The 13,396-nt window shown below is 33.1% G+C and overlaps 1 protein-coding gene and 2 long non-coding RNA genes across 3 annotated transcripts; all 3 read right to left on the bottom strand.

The window, feature by feature from the left end:
- Positions 373-1,937, bottom strand: LOC107606178 (putative clathrin assembly protein At4g40080). The gene has a single exon (XM_016308179.2). It carries the CDS (start codon positions 1,708-1,710, stop codon positions 649-651), a length of 1,062 nt encoding a protein of 353 aa, XP_016163665.1. The 5' UTR covers positions 1,711-1,937; the 3' UTR covers positions 373-648.
- On the bottom strand, positions 3,443-6,000 carry LOC107606177. The gene is made up of 3 exons (XR_001612637.2): positions 5,516-6,000; positions 5,327-5,443; positions 3,443-3,552 (listed from the first exon to the last, which is right to left on the bottom strand). It is a non-coding gene; the product is annotated as an uncharacterized LOC107606177 (long non-coding RNA).
- LOC107606176 lies at positions 6,005-7,487 on the bottom strand. The gene is made up of 4 exons (XR_001612636.2): positions 7,098-7,487; positions 6,647-6,814; positions 6,235-6,278; positions 6,005-6,151 (listed from the first exon to the last, which is right to left on the bottom strand). It is a non-coding gene; the product is annotated as an uncharacterized LOC107606176 (long non-coding RNA).

Genomic DNA, 13,396 nt, shown 5'->3' with positions numbered 1-13,396 from the left:
ATAAACTTTTAGATGCATAACTTTAAATTTTGAATTTTTTTTTAAAATTCAAATACACTATATATATAAAAATTAAAAATTAAATAATTTGATATGTTTAATTAAATTATTATTTAATAATTTTTAACCATTAATTTTGTAAGAAAGCATCTGAATTTTTCCTTGTTTTTCGTTAAGTGATTTTTGTTATTTCCCTGATATAGTTTCAAACTTTGAATAATTGGATTAACACTTTACAATATTCACCGAATAGAAAATTCAAGTCAGATACAACTCGTATTTCAGCTGGAGACTTTTTATTTGAATAATAATTACCACCTAAATAGCCGTCTCCCATGCTTTAATAAAGTAAACATGAAAGAAACTCAACTCAAAAATTCTCTTAGAAAACTCTTATTTATATTTGTGATTTTGCTACATAAATCTCTATCTTGAACTGCACATTATGATTTATCTGTACAATATACACGAATTATCTGTCTACATGCGATCACTTTAATTATGCACCAACAGTAGACAGCCATCCCCACACCCACACCACTATAACAAAAGAAATTAAAGAAAAAAACCAAAAAATATTTTTTTAAAAAAAAGAAAAAGAAAAGGAAAAAGCCACCTTTGGAGTGAAAGAAAAAAGACCGTTGGTTGTCATCTTACCGTTGCTAAAGCAAAACTGGTGAGTGGGACCGGACTGGTTTGACCGGGTTCAAGAAACGGGTTAGTGTTAAACCGGATGGAATCGGCGGCGGTGTTGGAAGCCACCACCACCGTGAGCCACTTGCCTTCAATTTCCCCTTTGATCTTCAACCCTTTCTCCTTCGTTTCTCTAACCAAATCCCAGAAGCCACCGTTCCTCCCTTTATTAACGAACAGCATCACAAGCTTCTCCTTACACTCCTCCATCCTCTTCACATACCCAACCAACTCACTCACTTCACCAACATCCAAATTCTCCATTCTACCCTCCATCTCCTCCAACCTCATCACTATCTCTCTCTGAACGCTTCTGTAATCTTCCCCTACAAGCTTCACCACTTCGTAAACCAGCTCCTTCTTCTGAAGCTGCAATGACTCTGGAACCTTACCTAGCTGTTCCAAGAACGCAACCAGAGCTTCTATCTTGTACAGTAAATCCGCGTTTGAAGTTCCAAGAGTCAAAGAGTTTGTTTCTTGGATGGTGTTAGAAGAAGAAGATGATGAGTATCGGAGATAATAGCCTAGGATTCTTGAAACGGTTAGGCTTTGTTCTATGACTCCGGCGTACCAACGAACCCAGTCACTGAGTTGGAGCGATTCCAAGTCCGAGTCATCGCGGAAGGTTGAGAGGTTAAGGAAGTTGTGGCCGCCGTAGGAAGGGTAATAGGCGAGCTGATCTTTGAGGGTGAACGGTCCCTTGACGACGACGTTGTGGAGGGTGAAGAGACACTTGAGTGCCACGGTGGCACTGCCGGTGCGGTGGAGGCGGTCCATCAGGGCGTCGATGCAGACACGGGGGAGGAGGTGGGAGGTGTTGTTGGATGATGCGACGGCAAGAACGGCGGCGATTCGATCCTCGGAGGGAGGGCCGCTGAGAGCGTGGGTAGTGGCGCGGAGGACGCGGACTCGGACGGAGGACACGTGGCGCTTGATGGAGAGGGTGGCGACTATAACGGAGGCTTTGTCTTTGATATTGTAAGCCAAATTCCTTAGCTTATTTTTCTGTTGGGCCATCGCGGGAAGAATGAGGAGGGAAAATGGGAAATAATAATGTAGAGACAGCTACGACAATATAAAGGGTTTTGCTCAAGGTGCGGAATTAAAGGATAATTATTATAATAATCACAAGAAATTAAATTGGATTAAAGGTATATAATTGTGTTTGATGTGGCTACACTTTCCTAGTCTCTGCTTCCAGGGGTATTCCGTGTGTGTTGTTAACGCGGCCAAGGAACCTACATTTTATTATACCTGAAATTGATGGATAATGGATTGTGGATTATATATAGTAGTTTTGGACGGCAGAAATCCAATGATCGTGGCACATATGGTAATAGTGTAATGTTTCAGATTTTTAATTTAATTTTAATGATCTCCCGTTCAGTTTTGGATTAATTTGATATAGTTTTATAAAATTATTATATTAACAGCTAATTAGAACTGTCATATTTGTGTTGTGGTTAGTATAATGTCATTTAACATGCTACATGTGCAAAATAATTAATCTGATTAATTCTTTTAAAACATGAATTTAATTAAAAAAATTTTGGAAGATCAATTTAAAAAATGAGTAATCTTTTAAGGATGAATTTAACTTTTTTTTTTTGTGAATTAACTACTAATTCGATAGTTAAAAGATTCTGGCATTGATACAAAATTTTTTTATTGTAAAATAAAAAATATTTAATTTCAAAACCATATTAAACTCTAGAATCCGTTTTGTTTGGGAGTTTTCATGAAGTTTGCTCAAGTCCTCGACGAACTTCATCAATTTTTTCAAAATTCGTTTAATTTATCGGCAAACTTTACCATATTCGTCCAACTATATAAGGTGGTCTTCTCAGATTTATCATTCACTTTATTTATCCCATGTTTTTTCGTCTCGTCTCCTTACAAAATTCTCAATTTTTCATCTCTACTCTAGTTATCCTTCTTCGCTTCTTATTAGACACTAAATAATTTCTCTTTTTTTTTTCTTTTTAAGTTAATTTATTGTTATGTTTTTTGAATAAATTTATTATATTAATTATTTATATAATTAGACCGTGTTGACTGTATTGCTAGAAGACTTGGACAATTGATTTTAACATTTAGTTTATGTTTTTTATAGATTAAAGTATGATTTTTTTTGTTAGGGTGTATGAGTTTTACGAATCAGAAGAAATTTATTGATGAGGTCTAACGAGGACATTAGGACATATACTACAAGAAAAAGTAATATTTGTAAAAAAAAAATTATTACAAAAAATTAAAATTTTAAAATAAAAGAATTTTGTAATAAAAAAAGGGGCTGTTGCAGTATGTTTCGTTACAAAAAGTTTTTGTAATAAAAAATAGAACTGTTACAATTCAAAATGATATTTTGTAATAAATTTTTCTGATACAAAAAATCAGAAATAGTTACAAAAATGGTAACAAATTTTGATATTCAAGCTATTTTTGGTGATAATCTATTTTTTCCTATCATAAAATTTTGTTACAAAATGTAACTTGATTTTGTAATATTTTTTTCTTTAGTTACAAAAGTAAAATAATTATTTTGTAACAATTTTTTTAATACAAATTACATGCATAATTTACTAAATTATTTTTTTAATTAACTAATATATTAACTATTTTACTAAGCAAGTCTACATTTATATAATATGTAAAAACATACATAATTCAAACATGCCTTATTTATCTAATATTGTTTTAAAACAAAATAACATTAGTGAGTACATTGATTAGTTTTACAAGTTATATGTCTTGCACAAGTTCAACCAAAAGTTAAAAGTTCTAACATAGATTAGTGTCTCTATGAATCAAAATATTCTTGAGCCCTCAAGGTAGCATGTGGTCACCATTTTAGCACTCCTGTAAATAAGAAAAACCGAAACAAAAAGTTAGGTGTATAGTCAAAAGTTCCTTAAGTTCAAAAAGTTTCTAAATTTTCAAAACAAGCAAGTTTGTATTTACTTCTCAACAATTCAAAAGCCAAAACAAGTGATACACATGTATGTGTAGAGCACATAATCAAGTAAATATCAATCACAAGTAAGTGGCATAAATTAAAACAATTTAGTGTTGACTAAGTTAGAAACATAAAGAAACATGTAAGCCAAAGAACATTCAAACACTAAATTCCAATGAAGCATAAAAATCATAAGGTTGAGACAAGACTTGAAAAATTCATGCCCTATGTGACTTAAGGTAAGTTATGCATGAATAAAATAAATCAAATTAGCCACATTGGTAGAAAGAAATCTTCAACCTTGTGAGAGCATGCAAAAGAGGCTCTTTTTTAAAAGAATTTCAAGTTCGTGGTCAATTTGAAATTCACTTGAACTATTCAATGTATAGGAGTAATTTAGTATGAAAAAAAAAGGGCAAAGAATGTTAAAGGCATGACCACAACTTGCAAAGAAATATCTTCAGGGCAATCAGAAATCATGTAGCAAACAAGGGTCTATTTTGACACAGAAATTTGTCAAATAGAACTTGTTTGCTCAAACAACACAATGCAGTTTAATTGATCAACCAAATAGTGAATAACAAAACCCGAAGCTTCCACCTTCCAACAACCAAAACAGTGAAGCACTTAGCCGGATAATCAATCAATTGAGTTTAGCAATAGTTGAAAACCAAAAGCAATTAAATACCAACTCAATTAATTAATTGAATCAAAGATGAATATTGAAAATAGATTAAGATAAATTTTGGCAACATTTCAGCAATAAATTTGCCTATTTCACAATTTCAATCAATCAATTCAAATTTCATATGAATTCTTTGACAGTTAAAAACACAAAAAATCATAATGAATTCATAAGAAACAAGTAAATAAGCAAATTCCAGCAAGAAAACATGAGGAAACAATTAAAACCAATCCAACCAGCAAAGAAACAGAACAGCACTCAACAGAACAGCAATCAATGGCCCATCATACAGCACCCAAAACAGTAAAATGAACAAAGATAATGGATTCAGGCAGCATTCTATTCATTGAAGTTAATAACCATTGCACTTGCAAGCAGCAGGGGCACAGCAGTTTATCCATTAATTCAACAAAAAATCAATCAAGCCAAACTAAACGATTTCAGCAAGAGATTTATCAATAAAACCAATCTCAGTTCAGCAACCATCATCTATTCCAACACAAACAACAATAACTCAGCAGCATTTTCTTTTTCATTGAATTTAAGAATCATTTAACAAGCAAGCAATGAGGGGAAAAAATCAGCAGCAACCAACAGCAAGTATAGAGCAGCAATAACAACTTAATGTGAGAAATTATTCAACAACAAATGCACACACAATGCAATCACTATAAACACAAGTAACTATTCAAAAGGTATTTATGTTATTTCCAACAACATATTACACCGATTAAAACTATGATAATATTAAATGAATTCAAGGACTGAAGCCATAAACAATTAACTTTAGAATCAGAAGTTCAGATCTTAACACCATAATCAAATTATTTACCCCAAAAACAGGCACTATTAAGAAGGATTTGCAGTTGCGTTTGACACAATCACATCTATATTTTCACACTTATGTAATGTTCAACAGCATATTCAACAGCATTCAAACAAATTTTAATAAAGGATAATGCATTCGATAAAAATGAATAGAAAATGGTGACCTGTGCAGTTTTTTGAATCAAATCCTTTCTCTGTTGATCGTTGGAGACATGGCAAACAAGGGCCAAAACTTCAATTCCTTTAGCCCTAAGTTTCTCTGCAGCCTCTTCAACATTTTGCTGTAGAAACAAGGAAATTGAGTAATGAATATAATTAATTGGAGGCAAAGAGGAAGAGAAAGGGAAAAAGACCTGCTTGCGAGAAGAGATGACGACGGAAGCACCTTCCAAGCCCAGCCTTTCAGCTAGGGGTGTTCGCGGTGTGGTTTGGTTCGGTTTTTGAAGGAAAAACCATCCGATCCGATCGTTTAAATAAACTGCGGTTCGGTTTGGTTCGGTTTTTTTGTCAATGTCATCCGAACCAAACCAAACCAATTAATATCGGTTTAGTTTGGTTCGGTTTGTTCGGTTTTTTCAATCAAATAAAAAAAATTCTACCATACTATTATGCAAAGTCATAACATTGAAATTGACAAACAGAAATACACAATAGCTAACAAAGTCTTGATCTAATGAAATTTAACGACAACAGAATTCAAATATGACAATTAAAGAAGTTTAATAGTTCAACAGTCAACACAACTGAAAATAAAAATAAATTGTCATTAAACTGATAGCAAAGTTATGGTGTCTTCTCCAACAAAATAGATAAACTTCTTAATGCAAACCAACCTGAAATATATAAAACAAGAAACAAACATAACAAATGATATATATTAATAAACTTTGAAAAATATAGATGCGATATATATTAATAAAACAAGAAACAATCATAACAAATGGGCTTTTACACATTCTGCAAGAACTTCAGTGTCATCAGGCACAAGCCTGCGGGAAGAGAGAGGCAATACTTCAGGTTGCATATCAATTGGAGGTTGGCTTTATGATGCAATAATAAGTACAACTGTTACCTGGATAAGTTGTATGTCCCTGCTATGTTGGAATTATCTGAACCCTGAAATTTAACGATGAAAAAAACACACAACAATGTTTAATTTGACTGATAAGCATACATATCATAATTATCATAACTTACAATATGTCACCTTTAAGATCCAAGTAAGTAGTAATTAATATACACTTACAAGGTTTGAGTGATAGCAGTCACTCATTATTGATTAACTAAATGATTAGGTTTCTAATCCATTGAATAAAATTCTTGTGCCATCTAGGTTGGACTCTTAACCATTTCATGATGTACATACATAGCTTAGTTAGATGTAATGAGAGTTGTTTTAAGTCAAATAAAGGACACTGACACAAAGGAACAAGTATTACTGAAAAAATTATGCACGATAATTGACCAAAGACAAGGGGTTGTACCTTGCATCTTCCAGTTAGAGGAGATGAGTGAGTATCATGAGTTCCAATGGACGCTTGGTGGAAACACGAAGCCCAAGCATTTTCACCCAAACTTTTGCTAATATATGGCAGAGAAAGTTTCTCTCTCGATTCAGAAACAACATATGTCACAGAAAGTAATTGAGACACCTGTTGCAGTATCAACATTTGACTAAGGTCAGTTCAGATGATAAAAAAGCAAGCGATGAAACCATATCAACCTCTAAATCAGGATTAAGATAATCAATATGATAGTACATAGACGCTACAGCAGCGTGTTATATATATAGGCCATATATACTTTAAAGTTATATTTTTCACCTTCTATTAATAGTGTAAGAAGTTCAACACTGAGCCACAAACAAAACTTAGCAACAAATCAGCAAATCAACAAATCAACACTAATGAACAGAATGCAAATGGTAAACATTACCTAAATCGGTGGCTCGTGCTCCATATTGACTTGGGAGGAAGGCTGAGTGGGAGACTGGGAGGTGCTGCCGTGCTGGGTTGAATTGATGGGTTAGGGTGCTGGCGTCTCAACGGCGGCGGCGTGGTGCTGTGCTGCCGTGTCGAGTCGGTCGGTGGTGGCTTCGTCTTGGCCTGATGTGCGATGAGCCAAAGGCTTCGCGGTGGTGGGTGGCTGGGTGCGCAGGTCGGCAGGTGTGGCTGGGTGCGCAGGTCGGCAGCCGGCAGGTGTGTATATTTGGAGAAGAGGGAGCGATGAGTACTGAAGGTTAGGGTATGGATTGTGGATTTGGGGGTTAGGGTAGACGCAGTTTCATTTGGGGGGTGGGGGTGTCGCGCAGTTTCGTTTGAAGGGGGTTAGTAACGTTTAGGGTTTTTTCCTAACCGGTTCGGTTCGGTTTGGTTAGGGTTTTCATATTCAAAATCGAAAACCGAACCGAACCGGACAAAAAACAGCAAAATCAATTTTTTCGGTTTTTTCGGTTATCGGTTAATTCGGTTTTCGGTTCGGTTCGTCGGTTTAGTTTGGTCCGGATCGGTTTTGAACACCCCTACTTTCAGCTATGGCGAAGCCGGTTCCAGACGGCAGAGGCGATATGGAGCACTGGGGGGTTCAGCCAGCAGCGGCGGTGGCTCCCCGTCTTCCCTTCTGTTCGCGTTCCCTCACCCTCAGACCAGATCGGCGGCGACTGGGCTCATCAACGACGGCGGCAACGAAGGGAATCGGCGATGATGAAGATGGCCCGGACAGCAGCAGCGACGCGACGCTTCTCCTCACGACGGCTTCCTCCTCGTGCAGTTCTGACAGCAGCTCGTGGACGGACCAAACGGCGGCGGCAACAGCGCGGCCTTCTCCTCCTTTTCCTTCCTCGGCTTGAACCTCTCTCTTCTCTGCGCGACACGACGGCGCAGCGGCAGTGACGCCCGCCGGCGCCGTCCTCACTCTCCCCTCCCCTTCTTCCTGTGAATCCCTCTCCTCTCTATCCTTTCTGTTTCTTGAGTTCGGTGCTGTTGTGTGTGAATGCTTCAAGCTTAATGAGTTTGCTGAGGGCGTTTATGTTTGGGAGATGAGTGAGGGTGGATTAGGGTTTTGAGTAAAAATAGGTTTAGGGGTAGTTTTGTAATTTCAAATAAAAGTGGAGATAATATAGTAATTAAGAATAAATTTTACTCCAACAATAATAATGTATAAAAATACTATTTGTTCATCAATTTTACAAATTACTTTCAATAAAATATTCAAATCCAAAAATTAGAAATAAATAATTAATTTTTTTATTTTCCAAAGCAGTAATATTAATATTTTAAATATTAATTATTTAGTCCAAAACATATAAAATTCTTATTATTTCATAATTACCAATTTTATAATTTAAATATAGAAAATAATCTAATACTTGTAAAATTGGATAATAATCCTAATTTATTTTAAATTCAATTAATCAAAACTTGCTCTAATTATCTTTAATAAAATAATTTCTGAAATTAAAACTATAAATAACTATATGATTTGAGACTTGATCATAATAAGATTTTTTTAAAAGTTCCAGGTCTTACAGATATGGTGGTGGTTATGGCGGCGGCGATAGAGGCAGCGACAGCTGCGAGCTTTAGGGCTGAAGCTAGCATCTTGCATATTTTCACGAGATCTTTTCTCTCACACTGCAACAGCTGAGAGCTTTAGAATTTGTTTGGAGGGGTTGAAAATTTTAATTATGTGTAATAGTGGGAGGATTTTTAAAATTATGCAGGGGAGTTTTATAATTTGCCACAAATAAAATATTTTGTGTAAATTTTTAAAAATTTCCACTATTGTTACAAATAATATTGAATTTTGTGACAAATTAATTTTTTGTTACAAAACAACTGGAGTTTTTGAAACAAAAGTTATTTTGTTACAGTATATTACAATATTTTGTAACAAAACACTATATCGTTACAAAAACTAACATAATTTATAACAAAATAAAACAGGTTGTTACAAAACATTATTCTTTTGTAACAATAAAAAATTATTATTACAAAATATTATTTTTTTATAACAATTTTAAATTTAATACAAATTTTTTGTTACAAATGTTCCATTTTCTTGTAGCGATATATCAGACATGCTGAATTTGAGTACGTAGTTTATATGATTGAGTGGGACTATGACTGGACATCGGTGTCTGCTTTGATTGAAAGATGGCACTCCGAGTCACATGCTTTTTACCAGCTTTGTGGGGAGATGACTATTACCCTGCAGGACATGCCATATCAGTTGGGTCTTAATATTGATAAAGAAATGCCTATGATCTATTGACAATCCGACCCAAACTGAGTATACTGCGCAACATCTCTAAACTAATTATTATCTAATATCTTATACTCCACAACTTTTTTAATGCTATATATCTTAACTGTCATAATAATTTCCTCTTTATTTTCAAACTATTGCCAATCTCAAACTCATTAGTCAGATCTTTCTCGGGACCTCTCTGACCAAACGAACAATCTTGATTCATTACCTCGAGATTCAATGAAAAAAAGTAAACAGGGTGATCATACAATCGAGAAATAGAAGACTATGTCAGTGCAAGTTATTGTGAGTTTGTGAAATAATTTATCCTGTCCTTTTCTTCGCAAGTATATCCACGAGTTCAATCTCTACTTCTTCACCATCAAATACATGATTTAATTGATAGGAATTAGTCCTTGGGTCTCTGATCATGGAACCCTCACGGCTTTTAAAATATGCTTCCAACATCTCATCATTAGAATTCTTAAGATTTAACCCCTTAATTATTTTTAAGTGGCATGTTTAAATCAATCATCAACCTTCTAATATTTGTTTGAATTTTTTAACTTAAGGGGTTATATATATATATATAATAATTTAATTCCTTAAATAATAAATATGCGGAAAGCCAAAATATTGCCAAAATACGTATGATCAATTCACATGAAGTGTTTGCAAAATAAATTTTGCCACCATTTCAAATACCGTGCCCGTGAAATAGAGCCAGTCTCAGAGCCATTTCTAATGCATCATTCGCAAAATGGGTGAAGCAGAAAAGCAGAGCATAGAAAGCAAGAGCATAAGAAAGAGATATAGTAGAAATTAAAAAAAAATAAAAAAGAAAGAATAGAGTATAAGAGATTTTTTTTATAACAAACATGTATAACATGAATTTTAGTTTGAAGAATAAGAAAAAAAAAAGATGCATTTTGAAAAAAAAGAACAAAATGGCGTTAAAAGAAAAAAGAGAGAAGAAAGAAGACACTAAGACAACATATAATATATTGGGTTGTCATATATTAAATTATATTGGGCATGATCCAATATTTTTTTAACACTATAACAAGAATAATAATACATGTATATTTAATGAAATTCAATTTTTACAGTTTAAAATTTCAATCTTGATTTATTATTCAAATGCTAATTTAAAAATTTATTAATATATTTTTATTATTAGTAAAAGTATTTAAATATAATATTTACGAAAATATATAATCTATAGTATATTTACGTTTATTCATTAACAGTCATATCTCGAATAGAGTGTCCAAAAACAGGTTAAATAAACATCACGAATACATTGTACCATAGATATGAAATACGCCAGCAAAACATAACTCGAATGCTATCGGATATGTTCAGAAGGCAGAGACCGGGTACTGTGTACCTGATACAGTACCCGAAATGCCTTCTACCACTATATAAAGGGTGTGTAACTGAGATCCATTACTTCATTTTAATTTTTAGAGTTTTGGATAGTTTTAAAAGCAGACATGGTTAGACGAGGAGGTTACACCCGATCAAAGAATATTAAAAACGCAATCTGACATGTGGTTGGAGTACTGAATTTTGAGATCAGTTTATCTATCTATTATTTTTTAATAGGGAATTAGTTAATATATTTTAATTTATTTAGTTTTAGTTAATTAGATGTTTAGTATTTACTTGGATGAGAATTGTTAAAAAAGTAAACTATTAGAATTTGATTAAGTATATATGATATAATTTTTATTTGTTATTTTTAATTAAATAATATATTTTGTTGTGCATTAAATTAATTAATGATATGAAATAATTTTTATTTATCGTGTTAGTTTATTATAAAACAATTATAATTTTTATTTGTTATTTTTAATTAAATAATATATTTTCTTTTACATTAAATTAGTTAATGATTCATGCTTAAATTGAAGTAAATTATATATTATTAAGTAAATAATGTATTCTCTTCTGTATAGTTATATAATTATGTGCATTAGGTTGTTTAATTAAATTTAAGTTATATTCGTAATTATTTTACTGTAAAACAATATTAAACGTAATATGCAATAAGTTTTAGAAGACTAATGAATAGTAGTTGTATAATCACCTCGGTTGCTCTTGGCACGTTGTGTAATTTTGGGATTTTCACTACCTGAAGTGCTACTACCTTATATAAGGAGGTTGGGTTCAGACATACAGTAGAGCTAAGGGATTTCATCTTCGACAATACTTTACTCTTTGTATTTGTAGAGCGGTGGAGACCAGACACCCATATTTTTTACTTTCCGCGGGACGAAGTAACCATCACACTCTCGACGTATGAAACTACACAGGTGGCTCCAGTATATCCTCCTATACCACCCACAGGAGCGTACCAGGCTATTGTGCCACCTCCTTCACCTCCAGGTTATCAGTCACTCTCGCCATCTGGTCATCAGTCATTCTCTTCACCTGCCAGCCTGTGATTCGTCTCCGACCTACTTAACTTCAGTGACATACACGTTCATCTACATGTGGGATGGGTCACCAGCTTGATCACCATCCTGGACAGTTGTAGTTCCTTCATTGTATCTCTTTTATAGTGCTTCGTATTGTGTATTTGTTTTCAGGTACTTATAACCTTTAGAACTCTTGTTACTAGCTGAATTATGTAGTAGTTGCTTATCTTTGATATGTATGTTATATTATTTATCCGAATGCTTTATTTGAAAACATGAAAACTCAACATAATGATGGAAACAACGCCTTTTATTCAAATGATTAAAGACTTAGACACAAACGTTAAAATTACATAAAATTTTTGAAGTTGACATAAAACAAGACTACATTGATATTAAAAGACTATATTACTGATCCGATATTGGAGCCTTAGGACATTCTCGCCTCGTATAACCTTGCTGACGACAAAGACTGCATCTCTTTTCAGATATTTCAATTGCGTCTATCTCATTACGTAGTGATACATGTTTCAAATGTTCGTGATATAAAGAGTTCAAGTGTTATTTAGAAGATATTAGTTTATATTTTTAGAATATTTTAATTTAATTTGATATATTTTGATTTTGTTTATTTAATTACTAGATTGGGCCTTATGTTTATGGGCTTTAGGGTTTTCTTTGTTTTAACCTAATAAGAGGTTATAAATACCTCCTTAGCTATTGTAGTCATAGTATAGAATGATTTAGAGGTTTGAAAATTCTTTTTTGGTTTCGTGATGAAACCATGGTGTGGACAATTAAGGTTGAGGAGTCCCTCTCTAATTGCATCGAGGAATTGAGTAGAGGGTTGAGGAGTCCCTTTGATTCAATTCCCAAACTATGGCATTGACAAGTTAAGTTGAGGAGTCCCTTTCTTGTTGCGTCAAGAAATTGGGTAGAAAGTAGAGTGATTCTCTTTGTACTCAATTTCAATCTATCATTTTCGTTTCTATTTCAATTTCAATGTAATTTTTTTTATTCAGTTTGAATCCTTATCTTCTTGTTTATCCTTTTATTTCTTTATCATTTGATATTAGATCTCAAGTATTAGATTAATTCTTATAAATCTATATTTATTCTTCTTTTATCATAAAAAAAGAGTCCAATATCTGTCGCGCCTTTCTTTAAATTATTGTGTTCTTGTTTTTGTTTGTGTTTTATTATTGTTTTGTCATTATTGTTGATTTTATTGTTTAAAAAAAAAAGCATACAGTGCAAAAGAAAAAAAGAAAAGAAAAAAAGGAAAGCATACAAAAAAAAAAACAAAAAAATATCTTCCTTGTAATTATTGTCCTTTTCATATACTATTTTTTCACCTACAAGATTTGAGGACGAATCTTTTTTGAAGAGGAGGAAAATGATACATGCTTCAAATGTTCGTGATATGAAGAGTTCAAGTGTTATTTAGAAGATATTAGCTTATATTTTTAGAATGTTTTAATTTAATTGATGTATTTTGATTTTATTTATTTAATTACTAAATTGGGCCTTATGTTTATGGGCTCAAGGTTTTCTATATTTTAA

The sequence above is a fragment of the Arachis ipaensis genome, chromosome B07, assembly GCF_000816755.2.
Source record: "Arachis ipaensis cultivar K30076 chromosome B07, Araip1.1, whole genome shotgun sequence".
Classification (NCBI taxonomy): Eukaryota; Viridiplantae; Streptophyta; class Magnoliopsida; order Fabales; family Fabaceae; genus Arachis; species Arachis ipaensis.
The sequence above is the reverse complement of the archived record's forward strand: the minus strand, read 5'-3'. Positions and strand labels throughout refer to the sequence as shown.

Bases quoted from the DNA above. Each gene is read 5' to 3' on its own strand.
- LOC107606178 (XM_016308179.2), bottom strand. From the start codon at position 1,710: ATGGCCCAACAGAAAAATAAGCTAAGGAATTTGGCTTACAATATCAAA.